This window comes from Micropterus salmoides, unplaced genomic scaffold, assembly GCF_014851395.1.
Source record: "Micropterus salmoides isolate LMB-PRFRI ecotype aquatic unplaced genomic scaffold, ASM1485139v1 Ms_hic_scaffold_9, whole genome shotgun sequence".
In the NCBI taxonomy this organism is placed as follows: domain Eukaryota; kingdom Metazoa; phylum Chordata; class Actinopteri; order Centrarchiformes; family Centrarchidae; genus Micropterus; species Micropterus salmoides.
The window spans coordinates 6,977,599-6,995,545 of record NW_024044681.1 but is presented as its reverse complement, the minus strand read 5'-3'; the positions used below and the strand labels follow the sequence as shown (position 1 = coordinate 6,995,545).

Below are 17,947 nucleotides of genomic sequence, written 5' to 3'. Positions count from 1 at the left end.
ATATTGTTATTACATGTGGACTGTAATAAGTAATTTTATGTCATTTTAAATCTTTATTCCTCATAATAACTGGCCGGGAACAACAGATGAAAATTAGCCTGTTGAGCTAACGCTGGCTCATTTACAGTTATTTTACTGTTAATTAATGAGCACTGTCCCTGTCAAATAAACAAATAAATGAAATGAAATGTTTCAGACAAACACATCTGCTTTGAAACTGAGACTTTAGAGTTCAGATGTGCGCTCAGGTTACAGTCGAGGTAAACGTCCCTCAACGTGACAGTGAAGAACCAGATCTGTCCCGCAGTATATATTTCTTTTTTCATACATTTTAAATGTGACTTATTCAGTTGCGTTGTGATGTTTTACAGCGGTTTCCTTCTGTGCGGTTACCTTGGCGAGCTCCGGTACGCTGGGGATGTCAGGCAGCTCGGTCAGAGACAATCTGTGGTAGACGCTTTTCACCCGAGATCTGGAGAGACAAGAGACAAACCTCAGAGAGTCCTGAACCCGCAGAAAGTCCTCAGAGCTGATCAAAAGAATTCCCTTTAAATTAGTTAAGTCTTCGCTCTCACTCCTCACGAAGCGAGCTTTTATTTATACTGCTGAGTGACGGCGAGCTCTGCAGGACAGAGACGGCGGCGGCGGCGAAGCTTTGGACAAATAACCCGGATTCTGCTCAGATAACAGAGCCGTTTACCAACAGCAGGAGCTCAGAGTTCGTTTCTTTTATTGCATTAACATTTAATATTGATTTTGAGGATTAAAAAGTCACTCGCGCTTGTAAACCTGTCTGCAGCTGCGAGTTTCCAAACTCCACTTTTGATATTGTAGCGTCAGTGGGCATGGAGAGCTCCGTGAAACGACTTCATATTTACACAGACTGGACACAACAGGAGGCTGCTCGGAGAAAAGTAAGACAGGAAGTTAAACTACCTGGTGATTTCAGATTTATGTGTCTGTTCCTTGATTCCAGGTGTCGTTGTACTTAACTGAGCATAGCCCTGATCGATCTGAACTCCATTCAGAAAACAAACATTTAAAAAGTTGTTAACTCGCTGACAGACCTGACAAAGCGTGAATTAATATTTTTAACAAACCTGCATCATGATGTTGTTATTTCGGCATCAGTTTGATCCGTTAATCACTGCGAAATGTTTATTACGGGTTCATACTGCTGTAGTAAACCAGATTAGGGTTGTGTTGTATGTGAACCTGGTTGAGAGATTTTATCACATTGAGAAGTCCGTTAGCGTCATTGTTAAACATAAATGTCAGAACAGAAACGTCCGAGTCAAGAAGTGGTTGGATTGGTCCAAACCGGACACTGATATAGGAGTGAAATCTATTTAATGATGCTAGGTAAGTTACATAACTACATACTCACTTTAACCCAAACCATTACACGTAGGGTTGGGTATCATTTAACATTTTACGATACCAAAACCAAAACCAGTACCCTTAAAGTGATACCGAGACCAACAGAGTACTTCATTCGATACCTGGCATAAAATTCCACCTGTTGAAGCCACAGTAGTTATTTTTGAATGAACTGAATTGAAAGATCTCTGCGAGTGCTTTTTCCTTTAGTGGTGAGCCGCAAACCTCCAAAGACGACAGTCACAAGTATAAAACAAGTAACGATTCTGTTCTGAGTAAAGAGAAGCTGCACCTGAAGCAGCCGGAGGCTCCGTCAGGAAAATCAGCTGATCTCACAGTGGAAACATGACAAAGAGGTCAGTTACTGGTAGATGCTGCAGCCACGGAGGATTTAAATACTTAATGAAGGTGCAGAGCGTAAATCATCTGACATGTTGCAGCAAGATGTGAATAATGAAATGATTGACAGCTGAGTCCCACGTAGCTGCTCCAGGGTCCTGGTCTTGTTCATGCTGGCTCACTGTTTCGTGACAGAGACTGAAGGTGTAGTTGTTTCACAAACAGGTACGGGCAGGTACATCTACAGTCACAGCTGCGCACCTCAGCAAGTGAACGCATGCATCTGTCGTGGTTATTATCAGCAATGAGCTGTTTCTGTTCAGGTCTTAAAACAAAGGCACAGACTTTTTGGATTTTGAATGCAGGACTTCTACTTTGAACAGAGTTTTTCTACACTGTAGTATTAATACTCATACTTCATTTAAAGACCTGAACTTCTTCCACCGCTGTATTCCCCAGAGCGCCTGACTGCTCACAGGTCTGAAATCTACTTAGAGCTAATTGTGAGGATTCAGTTCAGGTACTGAGCTCTGGATCATCAAGGATCAGCTACACTCACCGGCCACTTTATTAGGTACACCTTGCTAGTACCGGGTTGGAACCCCTTTTGTCTTCAGAACTGCCTTAATTCTTCATGGCATACCCTCAACAAGGTGTTTGTTCCATATTGACATGATAGCATCACGCAGTTGCTGCAGATTTGTCGGCTGCACATCCATGATGCGAATCTCCCGTTCCACCAAAGGTGCTCTACTGGATTGAGATCTGGTGACTGTGGAGGCCATTGGAGTACAGTGAACTTACTGTCATGTTCAACAATCCAGTTTGAGATGATTTGAGCTTTTTGACATGGTGCATTATCCTGCTGGAAGTAGCCATCAGGAGATGGTACATCATAAAGGAATGGACATGATCAGCAGCAATACTCAAGCAGGCTGTTGTGTTCAAACAATGCTCAGTTGGTACAAAGGGGTCCAAAGTGTGCCCAGAAAATATCCCCCACACCAGCAGCCCGAACCGTTGAAACAAGGCAGGATGGATCCATGCTTTCATTTTGTTTACGACAAATTCTGACCCTCCCCTTTGAATGTCGCAGCTGAAACAAAGACTCATCAGACCAGAAAATGTTTTTCCTTCTTCTACTGTCCAGTGTTGGTGAGCCTGTCTGAACTGTAGCCTCAGTTTGCTGTTCTTAGCTGACAGGAGTGTCACCCGGTGTGGTCTTCTGCTGCTGTGGCCCGTCTGCTTCACGGCTCGACCTGCTGTGCGTTCAGAGATGGTGTCCTGCAGACCTTAGTTGTAACGAGTGGTTATTTGAGTTTCTGTTGCCTTTCTGTCATCTCGAGCTCATTGTCCTCTGACCTCTGACATCAACAGGGCAGTTTCATCCTCACAACTTTCTCTTTTCCGGACCATTCTCTGTAAACCCTAGAGACGGTCGTGAGTAAAAATCCCAGCAGATCAGCAGTTTCTGAAACACTCAGACCAACAACATGCCACGTTCAAAGGCACTTAAATCCCCTTTCTTCCCTATTCTGATGCTCGCTTTGAACTTCAGCGAGTTGTTTTGACCACGTCTACATGCCTGAATGCATTGATTGGCTGATCAGCTGTTTGTGTTAACAAGCAGTTGAACAGGTGTACCTATTAAAGTGGCCGGTGAGTGCGTGTATATATATATATATATATATATGTAAAAATAACCAAACGATATGTACAGCATGTGAGGTGTTGGCGTGTACCTGATGATAACGTGGAGGGACTCCTGCTCCTTCTCTTCTTCGTGCCGCACAGAAAGCAGCAGGTTTCCCAGACTGCTGGTCGAGCAAGAGAAGTTTAAATGCTCCTGAGAAAGAGAGAGAGGTCAAAGGTCACTGTGGTGCAGACTTGACACAGTAAGTCTCGAGCATTTAAACACAGACTCTCACTCTGCCCAAGAAGTGCTTCCTGTACGCCCGTGCAGCCCCGCTGATCTCCTCCAGCTGGTACCCATAATCCCCTGGGGGGGTGTCTTCCTCCTGCTCCGCCTCCTCCTCTTCCTCCGTCTCATCCTCCTCCTGCCTCTTGATTTTCAGGGAGGTGGGAGGAGGGGCCTCGGGATCCTCGATCCAGTAACCTCCAAACTCAGGTAGGATGACCTGAGGGTACGGCGCCCCCCTCTCCAGCACCTGCAGCGCACACACAGCTGATCATTTCAAGGTGTTTCAGGTGAGGTGTCACCTGAAAGACTTCAGGTGTGTTCAGACTACGGTGTTTCCAATACGCTGATTTATGCCAGAAAGTAGGTAAGTAGAAAATATAGCGCAAAATACAAACATGCAAATCTAAACTCTAAATATAAGGAGTGTAGATATGAACAGTATAATAATAAATAGTAGTAGAGAACACTAATATTAATAATGAGTACTGGCAGAGGTGATGAATACTGGGACCTGGCTACTGAAGCAGAAAACAAAGCACATATGTCAAGTATTGCACTTGTTACTAAGAGACCATGTGTTGACGAGTTTGATCCGGACTGTCAGCTGCTAACATCGTTTATGTTAATTCTCGAACTCTGACGCTGAATGTTTGCTCCCTCAATCCAAACTACCTTCTTTACTTTAGGCTCGTCCTGAGGAGGCGCAGACACAGTCTGGACCAGAGGTCTTAGCAAAACAGCGTACCTGAAAACTTCTGAAAAGACACACGAGGAAGCTGAACGGTGTGGTTAACTATCCAAATCATTAGGTTGAAATATTTCCAGGCGTCCAGGTGAGACTGAAGCAGGGCAGGTGAATCTTTTCTCTTGTTTGAAACGATGTGAGGCAGTTTAGCTGTCGCTTATAGACTGTACTGTTCATTTATTTATGTGTCGCAAAGTACTTTGGTACTTTGTCGCACTTTATTCACGGTATTATTTTATCTTAATTTATTTTTTCCCATAAGCTGCTGGAGTCACTCTCGTATGGCTCGTTCACATGCAGACACTCAATTCACTGCTTTTTTACTGTACTTTATATTTCTCCAATTTAGAGTTAAATAAATCTTTAGATAAAAGTCATGTCTTTTTGTCCTCCCTCTGAGTCGGGCTGTGAAAATGACTCCTCTTATCCAGGTGTAGAGGTGATATGATTGTCACATAGATTTTGCTCGAGGGCAAACTGACGTCTGTTTTTCCCTTTTAAGAAGTCTAGTTTGACTGTTTTAGCTTCTTCTTCCTTTTGTGTCTGACAGAAGTTTGTACGGGACGTTTCCAGCAACACGTATGTTGGCTTCTTTATGTGTCTGCGTCTTGTTTCAACATGAAATACTTCATTTATCGCTCTAATTTGAAATTGATCATCCATTTTGTGTGCTGCCTGAAACTTTACTAATGAAATTAAAACTGCAGTCAAAATGGCAGAACGGGGTCATATAATTTATGGTAAATAAAAATGTTTCCTCTCCTCAGGGGTAGCAGCATCTCTTTACTCGTGACCTTTATTTGTTTCTCAGACATTTCGTCACATTCAGCCCGTGTGCTGTGGATGCAGACGCCCGTGAGCGAGCGTCAGGATGTTTATGAATTCTGTGTTCGGAGGATGACGTTCGACGCTCACCTCCTCGATCCTCGGATAAGGAATGTAGTCGTCCTGAAAGAGAAGGACGGAGCAGTCACACACACGGTTAAATATACATACGCTGCCGTGATGCACAGTACGAACACATCCAGGTGGATAAACATGCGTGAGAGATGGTGTTGGACGGGACAGATGGAGCAGATACTAATCTCAATCATCAGTTATTTGTCCCAGAAGGGTCTTTGCTGTCCTACACATGTATAAAGCCCTCTGAGAATCACCACCTTAATGTGGTGGAGGCATTAGTGCGTCGAGTCTACGCCGTAGCCACTGGCGAAGGCTACGTGCTCCATTATGAGCTTTTAAACATGGTGGCGTTTGTGTCTGCGTCGCCAAAATGCTAGTTAGTGGTGAGGCTTCTATGTTCCACTTTGTTGAGTTGTTTCTTCTTCTTCTTCGTTGGTGTCTGGCGGCTGAAAGTGAGTGGATCGTGTCGGAGTTGGAGCTGATCGATGTTGAACAGCAGTTACTTATAGTGAAATTAGTGAAACGAGGGGAGGCGACCCTTGAGGCGTTTGAGGCAGAAGATAAAGGACAAGTCGAAAATGCGTAGGAGGAAATGCAACGCTACCAAGTCGACCAATCGCAGGTGTCGAGGTCTGCGTTGCCGCGACATGTGGTTAAATTTTTGGGGAGGTGTCGTCAGGCTACAGCTGTTTCAAACGGCAACTGTGCAGAACCGGCCACGACGTGGAACTCACACTGAAAATAAACATTGAAACCCCGTTTGTTTTTGTCCAGTGACAATTCGAATAAAGTTTATTAAAAGAAGATGGTTGCGTCCTTAACAATGCTAACAAAAAGGGCAAAAGGCAGCGTTTCTTTGTCGACTATGAACTTGAGAGTAAGAAGTAAAAAAAACAACACAGCTGTTCCGTTTAGTTTTATCAGATCAGATATCAAGACGACGGTTCATATTTACAAAAAGACTAAGGTGCCGTGACCTCAAACTGCACATCAACACGACAACCAATCTGGCTGATTGTACTTATTCTGGGCCTTTACGTGGATCACTATCAGCCACAGAGACTGGGACAGTAGCATTGCCTGGAGAACAGCTGGTGAGGGCAGGAACCTCCATAAACTGGTCCTGGAGGCGTGGAATCACGTCCTAGAGCAGACCCCCGAAATGCTTCTCTTTGCAGATGATGTGGTTCTTCACCTCCAGGACGTCCTGAGGTGGCATGCAGCGTGTGAAGCAGTTGTGATGAGAGTCCAAGTCTGAGGTACTGTGTCAGAAAAGTTGGTAGTGAGTATCTCGGGGTCTTGCTCACAAGTGAGGAGCATGAAGGTTGGCAGGTAGATCGGTGCGGCGTTTGCACAGGACAGTTGAGGTGAGTATTTACCAGTTGCATGACGTTCAAGAGCTTGTAAAGTTACTGAAAGAGGGAGATCACGAATACAACCGGCTGAAAAAGAGTTTCCTCCATAGGAGTGGCTAATTTGGAGGTTTTTCTGGGCACGTCCAAGTAATAGGTGACCCCGTGGTAGACCCAGAGATTAAACATCTGCTGTGGGAATGCCTCCCCAGGAGGAGCTGGGACTTCTGGACTACCCTGCTTAGCCTGCTGCCACCGGACTGGAACTAACGGTGGAAAATATTATAAAAGATATTACCTCGAGTCCAAAATCACAAAGTGATCAGTCTTTAATCTGGCAGGTTCTTCCTCAGAGTCGAGGTTTTCACAGAGACTTTGGTTCTGCTTTTGTTTGAAGGAATGAATGAAATGAAGCAATGAAAAGAGGGAGTGGATGGAAACGAGGACAGATGGACGGACGTGCCTTCTGTCTCTGAGGGATTGTCTTCATCTCGGCAGCTTCCGGCACCTGCTGCATCAGTGTCAGGAAGAGAAGACAGCATTAAGATTCTGTGCTGCTCTCAGCTCTGAGCCCATCGGTTCCTCCTGTAGATCTTTAAAACACCTCACAGATATAAAGTTTCACGTTTAAAAAGGCTCAGTACATCAGGTATGAGACATCAGGCTGAGAGACACTCGGGACTCGTTAGGATGCATGTTCACTGCTCGTTTGGGTTTTGTTGACTAGAGGAAAACATCACCAGGTTTCTCCTTTAACTGCTTACAAAGCTGCAGGATGCTGTTTTCCTGTTGCTTTTTCTAAAATGATCGGTAACTAGCCTGCACGATTATGGCCAAAATCATAATTATTTTGATCTATATTGAGATCAGTCATTGGTTTTAGGGACAACATATTTTTATTGCACTTTCAAATTTAAATAAACTGTTAAAATAAATATAAATCTTTGCATCAAAATAAGACTGGTCCTTAAAGTGCATCGTCTCCTAGTTGTTATTTAGTCCTTTTTGTGCTTCTACCCTTCTTATCAGCAACGTCTCTGAGACCCGGTTTTGTTCGGTTGTCTGCTCGGCTGCGTCTCCCACAGGGAGCATTTCAGAATCAGAGCGTTTTGCCTGATTTTGCTGACAAGTTTAGATTTTGTTGATTTCGTAATCAGCGCTTGTGCTTCTTCTATGATTAAGTAGGTAATGTAGATAAAAGGTTCTTTTCTGTTTTAACTGTGTTTTTTGTTGATTTATGGTCGGGAGTCTGCACAGTAGGGCTTATTGTTGAGCATTTTTTCTCTCTCTCTCGCCAACAGCTGCATGAACGTCGCGGTCCCTCGCAGATCTATTGCAAGTAGCAGCTATTTAGAAACGATAAAATATTCTTTGTGTGGTTCATCAAGGGTGATAAATTATCCGAAAGTCCCGCGAGGTACGACAGCAGGTGTTCCTCTTCTGCCACCACACACATACACGTTACGCCTACACATGCGCACAGACGACCCAGGGTTAAGGTTACAATTTTGATTTTATTTACGAACTTTAAAAACATTTTTTGAAAGTTTTGTTCTTTTTACATGTTTATTTACTGCATTAAACATTGAAATGTACATTGTAACAGGCTGTATATTAACTTATTGGTAGTTCTATGTAAAATCAGACCCCCATGTCGCCAAAATGGCGTGATCCTTGTTTCGCTGTGAAGATTCGACTGTAAGATTGACAGTCGAATCAGGCTCCGCCCAGCGAAGCATCTTCGACTATTTGGGGTCAGCCCTAATGCACGGGGTATTTTATTTTGAAAAGTGACCGGGTTCTCTACGCCATTCTGTGTCTGACTTCCTGCCCAGTTCTATCTGCTTGACGTGGCTTCCGCCAAAAATAGACTTATTGTATATTTGTGTATTCTTCACTGAGCCGAGAGCTGCTTCTGTGACGCTGCGTCTGATGGACTTCCAAGCGTTGACTAGAAGGGCCGCGACCAGCTCCGGCAGCCGAGGCGCAGCGAACACATGCGGACTAGTGGACTTTGCAGTCTACTCTGGCCTGCAGCAGCAGGAGGGTGCTGGCTGTAAGTTTAGGAAGCGCTTGATTTGATCTGCAGCAGAGGTTCCCATTTTAAACAGTGATAGCAGTGAGTCGATCATGTTCATTTAATCGTGGGAAGCTAAAATCGCAATCGATATTCGATTAACTTTGCAGCCCTATCAGTAACTGTACAAATCGCACGTTCAGGGATAAAGTCTGTATGTGTTGAACAGGAATCAGCACCGCGGTTTGAAATGTTCGATTACAACATAACCCCAAAACTAGTGAGACTGCAGGAAGGAATACTGCGTGATGTTTAGGTCTTTGCTTTATATGGACCCCTGAAAACATTAGTGTTGCATCTTCTTTTAATTCACCTTGAAACTTAATGAATGTTGAGTAAATTCAGCATCTGTTGTTTGCTGGAGGAGGAGAAACTTTTCAAAGATGATTTAAAAAACAATAAAAATAATCCACTTTTTGTCCCGTCATTGATTAAAACCCAAACTGTGGGTATCTCAGCAGCTTTCACAGCAGGAAACACAGATGTCCGTGATTTTATACAACAAATTAAAAATTCTTACCTCCATCTTGTCCATCATGTCAAAGAAATGAGCCGACTGGAGACAGAAAGAGATTTGTGTTAATGCTGGCTTTTGTTTGTAGCTTTTTTTAGAGCATACCTGTGTTTCTGTCTTTATGAGGACCAGTTTGAGTTTTATCCTGGAAAATCAGGACATTTGTAGTCACTTCTTCAAAGTGCTGATGGAGGGTTACGTCTTTTAGGATTTAAGTCAGAATAAGTGCTCAAACAAAAGCTGGTGTTCACATCACAGCCTGCAGCAGGAACGAATACAGACCAGGGTCTGGTTGCATAAAACCACTTTGGAGTGCCTTAGAAAAGAGTTGCATAATTTTATGAGTTGCATAAAATCACTATATGGGTTTCCCTCTGAAGTTGTAAGGATTCTTTTATGCTTTGCTGGAAGGTTCTTAATAACCATCTGTAACCAGGACACATCCCAGTCTCAAAATCATTTGTGGATCATAAGACAGTGATTGAATTTATGATGATTGAAGAGGAGTGTGCGTTCTTCAGACAGTTCTTCAGACAGCTCACGCTCGGCTCTCTGATTGGATCTCATAAGTCGTGCAAAGCAGAAACACGATGCTGCTGACAGAGTTTTCGATTAGGTATTTTTATTAAAATATTTTGTACCATGCAAACAACATTTACAGCCTACACTTGTACTCTACATGTCGCCATATTTACTTTGCGGTGACTCCCAGTCTGTTTCCCGCCGACACAGTCTCTTTTAACTCCCGTGTTACATTCAGTTACAGTCCCAGCTCGTTATTGGTGCATGCAAAACAAAATCTGGAGCGGTTCTTCGTCTGTTGTGGTTTATTCTTTCACCAAATCTTCTGTAACTACAGAGTAGACCATCTGCTTCATGTGTGCACGCGCACGCCCACTAGATGTGCAGTTTCATCGTTTTAATGTAGATCAACTCTAAAACGCTGCTGCGGACGGAGATCGTATTCGTTTAAAACTGTGTGGATGGGGCCTAAGAGCCTAAGAGCGATGCACAATTCGTTAGAAAGTATCGACTGACCGTCAGTTGTTCTTAAAAGTCTCTACAGAACTTGATCCGGACCTTGAACGCCAAACTGGGAGGAGGCGTGTGCAGCCAGGCGTCCTGCAGAGGTTTTATGTGTGTTTGTCTTCTCGGATTGTCTGTGTTGTCCACATTAAAGAAGCTAGCTAACACTGACAATAATGACGTTAACGGATGATGATGTGAGTGACTCATAACCATGGTAACTGAAGTGCACGCGTGCCGTATTATGACAGTAAGTACGTTATGCCACCAGGTGTTGGTTCTCTGAGGGTCATCAAAAGTATAGATGGATAAAAGTGTGTGTTACCTTCATGGTGGGGGGTGCGGTGCGGGGGGGAGAGGGGGGGCAGTCTGCGGCGGGAACATTGGAGATGGTCAGGAGCTCTTGTTTGCTGAAAATAAAAATCAAAACAATTAAACATCGATTATTCAACGCAGACGTGTCACTCGATATGAACCAATCTTCTATCACAGAGGTACTGAATGACTTTCGCTGTGTGTTTGGACTCGTCATGCTGCAGAAGAAATTAGGGGCCAATCAGATGCCTCCCTGATGGTACTGCATGATGGGTAAGCATCTGCCTGTACTTTTTTAAGAAATGAGGACACCATTCATTCCGACCACGACGTCTTCATAGAAACTCACGACACATGCAGAGAAACTGGAAGCAGTCAGGTCTGAGCTGAAATACAAAAACATGCTTTTTTTAGCATTTGAACTGTTGCTGCCCCCCCCCCCCCTCCACCACAAACACACACCTTTATCACACAATACAATACCATCCACCTCCCGCCCTGTCCTGATTTATCCGAGCGCCGCACATCATCATTATATTTGTGGCAGAGGAGGGACGAGTCGATCTCTAAACACAGACGTCCAATCTGTCAGGAGCCGCCACCTGTTCTGCTGTAGATGGCTTCATGTCAGCACACACACGCAATCTGTAATCAATCAGCCAGAAGACCACTCATTTCCTTCGGCCTCAGGCGAGTCGGCTCAACCGTTGCCATGGTTTCGTCAGGTGTCCAAAAAGAAGACGCTGACCTGGATTCAACTTCTGGAGGCAGCAGCAGCCAATCACAGCGTGTCGTCAGACTTTCTGTTCATTTATGTTTTCGACTCAGACGTAAATATCGATGACTCATGCTTGAATATTGATGAGTCATACTGATGACTTGTACGATGACTCAGATTTTGTTGACCACTGACTCGTGCGGGAATATCAGTGACTTGAATGTCTTGATGACTCGGCTTGGACACAAATATTTCTGACTGATGATTTTACCAGCCTGTCCTCTCCAGAAAAATAACCACATAGGTCTTTTGTGCATCAAGTTATTATGACCCATATTTTCGTTTATTGTGGCAGTGACCTAAAACACCCGTTCGATGGCAGCACAGGAGGAAGTAGGATGACGTGTAAACATCGAAAGAAGGTGGGTGGATCGATGGGTCAAACCAAAGCAGGACTTTCACAGAGGAGAACCGCGTCCCATGTGAAACCAAGTAAATGTTGAGTTATCATTAAACCTGACCAAGTGGTTTTGGTGCCTAAACCTGACCAAGTGGTTTTGGTGCCTAAACCTGACCAAGTGGTTTTGGTGCCTAAACCTGACCAAGCGGTTTTGGTGCCTAAACCTGACCATGCGGTTTTGGGGCCTAAACCTGACCAAGCGGTTTTGGTGCCTAAACCTGACCAAGCGGTTTTGGTGCCTAAACCTGACCAAGCGGTTTTGGTGCCTAAACCTGACCAAGCGGTTTTGGTGCCTAAACCTGACCAAGCGGTTTTGGTACCCAAACCTGACCAAGCGGTTTGGGTACCTAAACCTGACCATGTGGTTTTGGGGCCTAAACCTGACCATGTGGTTTTGGGGCCTAAACCTGACCAAGAGGTTTTGGGGCCTAAACCTGACCAAGTGGTTTTGGTGCCTAAACCAGACCAAGTGGTTTTGGGGCCTAAACCTGACCAAGTGGTTTTGGTGCCTAAACCAGACCAAGTGGTTTTGGGGCCTAAACCTGACCAAGTGGTTTTGGTGCCTAAACCAGACCAAGTGGTTTTGGTGCCTAAAGCTGATCAAGTGGTTTTGGTACCTAAACCTGACCAAGTGGTTTTGGTACCTAAACCTGACCAAGCGGTTTGGGTACCTAAACCTGACCAAGCGGTTTTGGTACCTAAACCTGACCAAGCGGTTTTGGTGCCTAAACCTGACCAAGCGGTTTTGGTACCCAAACCTGACCAAGCGGTTTGGGTACCTAAACCTGACCATGTGGTTTTGGGGCCTAAACCTGACCAAGTGGTTTTGGTGCCTAAACCTGACCAAGCGGTTTTGGTGCCTAAACCTGACCAAGCGGTTTAGGTACCCAAACCTGACCAAGCGGTTTGGGTACCTAAACCTGACCATGTGGTTTTGGGGCCTAAACCTGACCATGTGGTTTTGGGGCCTAAACCTGACCAAGAGGTTTTGGGGCCTAAACCTGACCAAGTGGTTTTGGTGCCTAAACCAGACCAAGTGGTTTTGGGGCCTAAACCTGACCAAGTGGTTTTGGTGCCTAAACCAGACCAAGTGGTTTTGGGGCCTAAACCTGACCAAGTGGTTTTGGTGCCTAAACCAGACCAAGTGGTTTTGGTGCCTAAAGCTGATCAAGTGGTTTTGGTACCTAAACCTGACCAAGTGGTTTTGGTACCTAAACCTGACCAAGCGGTTTGGGTACCTAAACCTGACCAAGCGGTTTTGGTACCTAAACCTGACCAAGCGGTTTTGGTACCTAAACCTGACCAAGCGGTTTTGGTACCTAAACCTGACCAAGTGGTTTTGGTACCTAAACCTGATTAAGTGGTTTTGCTGCCTAAAGCTGACCAAACTACAACCATTTCACATTAACCACGTTTTTGATATCATGTGACTTGTGTCATGTAGTTAAGATCTATTTTGTCATTTAGGTTGGAGGTCTTGTTGGATATAACGTGGCCCTGAACAGTGATTACTCGTGCTTGAATATTGATGAGTCATACTTTTTTTTTAGACTTGAATATTAATAAGTTAACACTGACGACTTGTACGCCACTGACTCGTGCAGGAATGTCGTACATTATCTTGAGAGACTCATGTGGTCCCAGTTTGAAGGAAACATCAGCAGTGAGCTGGGAGGACAGTTTGGGATTTGAGGGCACTGTTTGTTGTGTGTTGTGTATATTAAAAACCAAAGAGTCGATGTTGATGTCCTGCTGAGTGCAGCGGCATTCGGCCTCTGATCGCAGCCAGGAGTCAGGAGCAGCTTCATTATCAGGTCTGCTGCTGTAACCAGAGGCGTCAGACCTCCTCCTGAGGTGTCGGACACCGCAGAGCTGCAGAAATCATTGACAGTTACTCTTCTGCAGGTTTGTGCAGCAACTTTAAATCTGCTAAGATCTGATTATAAAATATTTACAACGGATGTTCTGATCAAGTATCTTGGCCCCAAGCCGAATCCTGATCGTCCGATTCTGATCAATATATTGACTTAAATGTTGTTAAATAATTAATATCTTAGAAACAGCTGTAACTACTCACTCTGGCTCACTTTATTTCTCACGAGCTACCTGATTCGAACAGCGTTTGAATGATCAGGGGAATTTAAATTGTACAGTGGTGTTACAGAGTGGAGCCTCTTCACCTCACAAACGATCTTTGCTCGGGTTCAGAAACACAAACCGACAGCAGACAAGGTTCATTTTGTCATGTTTCTCACTGAGTTAATGTTAATTAGGGACAGCTGACATAAGCTGCCGCCTGAGCCCTGTGTCAGTTTAACTGGTGAAAGTGGTAAAGAGAGCAGCGCTGCAACACTCGCAGGAGGTGGACAAGACATAGAGCAGAGGGGATTGGATTTTGATGCAATTACTCTGGCAGATAGTAGACAGCATAAAATAGATATATGTGCATAAAAAAGTGCACAAATTGTTCCTGATTCCAATGCTTCCAATGCGATTTGGACATCACTAGGATTTTAATGCCCTTAGCTAGCAAAACGTTGTTAAAATGGCAGGAAATGTGCTGCAAAACCAAACCTAGGATCTAAAAGCTGCAGAGTTAGTGACATGTCTTGGTGGGTTTGGTACTACGAGTGAGTTATTTTACATTACACAGTCATTTGGCCCATATTTAATGTAAAAATATTGATAAGTGTGGCTTTAAACAAACAAAACAAACAAAACAAAAAAATGTTTGGATGAAGGCTCATCAGACTTTCTGTGGATTTATGGTTTTGACTAAGACATGGACTGAAATGCTGATGACTAAGATCTGAATTCTTGACCAGAATTTGAAAAAGCAATTGATCCAATGAGCACTGGATCGCGTGGGCAGCAGGGGACCCCAAACCTCCCTTTCCTGACCCACATTATCCAGCTCTGACTGGGGGGACCCAAGGCGTTCTCAGCCCAGTGTGGAGATATAGTCTCTCCACCAAGTCCCAGATCTACCCCGAGACCCACTCCCAGCTGGATGTACTTGCGATTTTTTCTACCAATATTGCGATTTAATTTGAAATGAACTTTTAAGCTCTTCACCTTCTGTATTATTCAAAGCGGACAAGCAGTAAATCAGTGACCAACACAATATCAGATAGATTAAACATCCACTGTTCTTTCAGGCCTGTGTTATGATGAAATCAGGTGATGCATGAATTATTATGAGCAATGGTGGAGAAGAAATATCAAATTATAATAATATGAGAAAGATAATTTGAGAGTCAAGTCATGGCAATAAATAATACGCCAGAATACACTTTCCTCACTACACCTGTCTTTCTGTTGGGCGTTTTATCCTGTCCGTCAAAGCGGCGGATGGCCTGAAGATTTCACCCACCACCACCAAGTTACCCGCGGGTGGCGGCTGCTACTTTCATCCCCTGTGTGACACTAAAGTTTCTGTAGCGTCAGCTTCTGTCAAGCTTAATGCTATTTTACAACAAGAAGGCAAGGTACAGCGTAACGTGCGAAGACGATGCTTCTTCTGCAGACTGGTTTACTCTGGCATGTCATGTGACCAGAGCATAATCGCACGCTTTACGATAAGAAAATCCCTTTTTATCATATCACGATAATGTCGCAAATGCAATTAATCGTTCAGCCCTAATCTTCACCAGATACCCGAACCATAAAACAGCAGTGGCTCTACTCAGAGTTCCTCACGATGACTTCTCACCCTCTCTCTAAGGGAGACGCCAGCCACGCTCCTGAGAAAACCCATTTCGGCCTCTTGTACCTGTGATCTTGTTCGTCCGGTCCTGACCCAGCCTTCATGACCATAGCTGAGGGGAGGAACAGAGATTGACCGGTAGATCGAGAGCTTTGCCTTCCAGCTCAGCTCTGTTTTTCGTCGCATCAGAACCAAGAAGGAGTAATAACAACTGTGGCGACTGCTACAGACAAGCAGACGCTGCTATGAAGGCAAGTTGTTTTTGTTTCGCTCGGCTCGACTCTGAAAACCCAGACAAAACCAGTCACCTATGCTGGCGAAAGTGTAGGAGGAGTGAAACGAGTCGACGGCTCTGCCCGATATCAGGCAACAGCGAAGTCCACGGTCAGTGTTTGTGACCTGGAGGCTTCAGCTTTCACACCTGCGTAAGTTCCTGGACAATGATTGGCTAAAACTGGTTGTGATGTCATAAATCCTGCAGGTACGTCCAGGTGTTGAAACTGAGACTTCAGGTGAGCTCAGAGAAACTTTCCTCTTTCAAAAGAACCAAACTCTGCACAGCTCAAACATCACAAACAGGCCTGTGAGACTTTGAGGTGAAAATAAATGAAAAAGAAGAAAACATTGTTTATGGTAATATTAGCGTGTTATTCTGTATAAATCAATTTGTAAATAATCCCATCATCCTTCTTGCTCCTCATGCTCGCCCGTCCTCCTGTAGTGTCCTTTATGAATCCAAATTAATTTCACCAAACTGACATTTCCACTGAAAAGAGATAAAACTGGAACTGCCAGAGGGCCCGCAGCCTCGCAGGGAGGTTCATGACCTTGTGTAACTGTGCGCGCGTGACAAAGCGAGGGATGTTGCATAAAAAGCTGTGAAAGAAAACAAGAAAAAAAAAAGAAAGAGAGAAAGAGGAGCTTCACAGCAGCAAAAACTTCCTTATGATTTCCTTATGTTGTTGTAATACAATATTAGATTGTATGGATGATAATAATTTCACACAGGAATCCTGATTTGAATCTTCCACAAGTCTAAATTGTGTTTTTCTGTAACGATGACGGAACAAAAAAGGTGGAACTCAACCCCGAGAGCACAATGCAGCACCCGGACGGTGTACAGTGGGCACACATTAGAGTGAGCTTCCAATTCTCTCATTCAAAAACCCACTGACGTTTATTACAATTCAGTGACTAACAATCCAGCCTTGGAACACATGGGGGTAATTTAGAACGGACCATGCTATCTGCCCCGTCTCAAGGTCCGATCCACAAAAGATGTTGTGCTAATCTTATTTCGCTGCTCTCTGCTGGACTGGAACAGTCCATCCATCCATCCATCGTCAACCGCTTATCCTGCGTTGCGGGGGGGGGGGGCTGGAGCCAATCCCAGCTGACATTGGGCGATAGGCGGCGTACACCCTGGACAGGTCGCCAGTCCATCGCAGGGCCTGGAACAGTCCTAAGTGCCTAAATTGTTCATTTAGGTGCACCCAAATTTTCCCATACACATCGATAGTTATGTTACTGATTGTAAACAGGAACACCTGCAGGTAAATATTCATATTTATTTGAATGAAATTAATTGAAGACCTTACTGTTTTTTTAATCAGCATTTAACGAACACCATTTCCCATAAACCCTAGACCATCGCGGCTCGGGAGAAAAGACAAGTCCATGTTGTCTGTAGTTGGTTCACATGTCTAATAACAGATAACATTTTATAATAACAGTATGAAGTGACAGCGTGTTGGCGTCTCTGGTAGTGAATCATCATCACATCAACCTCAGCTTTACGGACCTTTATAGGGACTTTTAGCTCGTTGCAATTTTCCTGTTCTGGTTCACTCTCGGAGCTTTCAGAGTGTCGTTTCCAGAGAAGAAGCTGTAAAAAGCCGCCGTACATGAGCTGCTCAGCAGCAGACAGACTCACTCTGAGAGCAGCTGGTGAAGATAGTGGAGCGTTTAGCAGCCAGAGTCCCATATACATAAAACTGTCACGAGTGTAAAAAAGGTACAGCCTTATGGTGTAGCGGCAGGCAAAGTCCAAACAATCCAGTCCAAGTCCAAAACAAAAGAAAAGGCAATACGGTTTTTATTTAAGTTCTTTGGATGTATAAAAACATCTTAAACCTCGTGGGGTCGCCGCTTTAGCTGCTTCTAAGCTGCTCAGATCGTTAATACATGTTTAAACATAGGATCAATATGTCAGTGTGGACATGCTGCACATCATTCAGTTCATTTAATGGAAACAACGAGCACCAAAGTCTAATTCTTATAGATTTACCGTGTATTTGATATTATTTGGTTATTTTTATACAAGTAATATTCTGTTTGAAATAAACAAACTGTTTCATAGTAGTTTCAGTTTTGGAATTATAGGCCTGTCCCAAATATAGGCAGGGTCAATTCAGTGATTTTAGCAAATAAAACCACGGGCTATTATTCAAAGTTTTCCAGTAATTCCACAGAGGGAAGTCAGGCGAGAACC

At 44.1% G+C, this 17,947-nt stretch overlaps 1 protein-coding gene across 1 annotated transcript in view; it reads right to left on the bottom strand.

Moving 5' to 3' along the window:
• The window catches only part of LOC119896010 (rap1 GTPase-activating protein 2-like), a 73,541-nt gene that overhangs the window by 23,453 nt on the left and 32,141 nt on the right, over positions 1 to 17,947 (bottom strand). Inside the window, exons 3-8 of the mRNA XM_038709472.1 lie at positions 10,583 to 10,667; positions 9,238 to 9,273; positions 5,301 to 5,333; positions 3,648 to 3,887; positions 3,462 to 3,565; positions 394 to 472 (exon numbers count right to left, since the gene is read on the bottom strand). Of these exons, the coding sequence (XP_038565400.1) occupies positions 394 to 472; positions 3,462 to 3,565; positions 3,648 to 3,887; positions 5,301 to 5,333; positions 9,238 to 9,273; positions 10,583 to 10,667 (577 nt within the window). The remainder of the gene's footprint in view (positions 1 to 393; positions 473 to 3,461; positions 3,566 to 3,647; positions 3,888 to 5,300; positions 5,334 to 9,237; positions 9,274 to 10,582; positions 10,668 to 17,947) is intronic.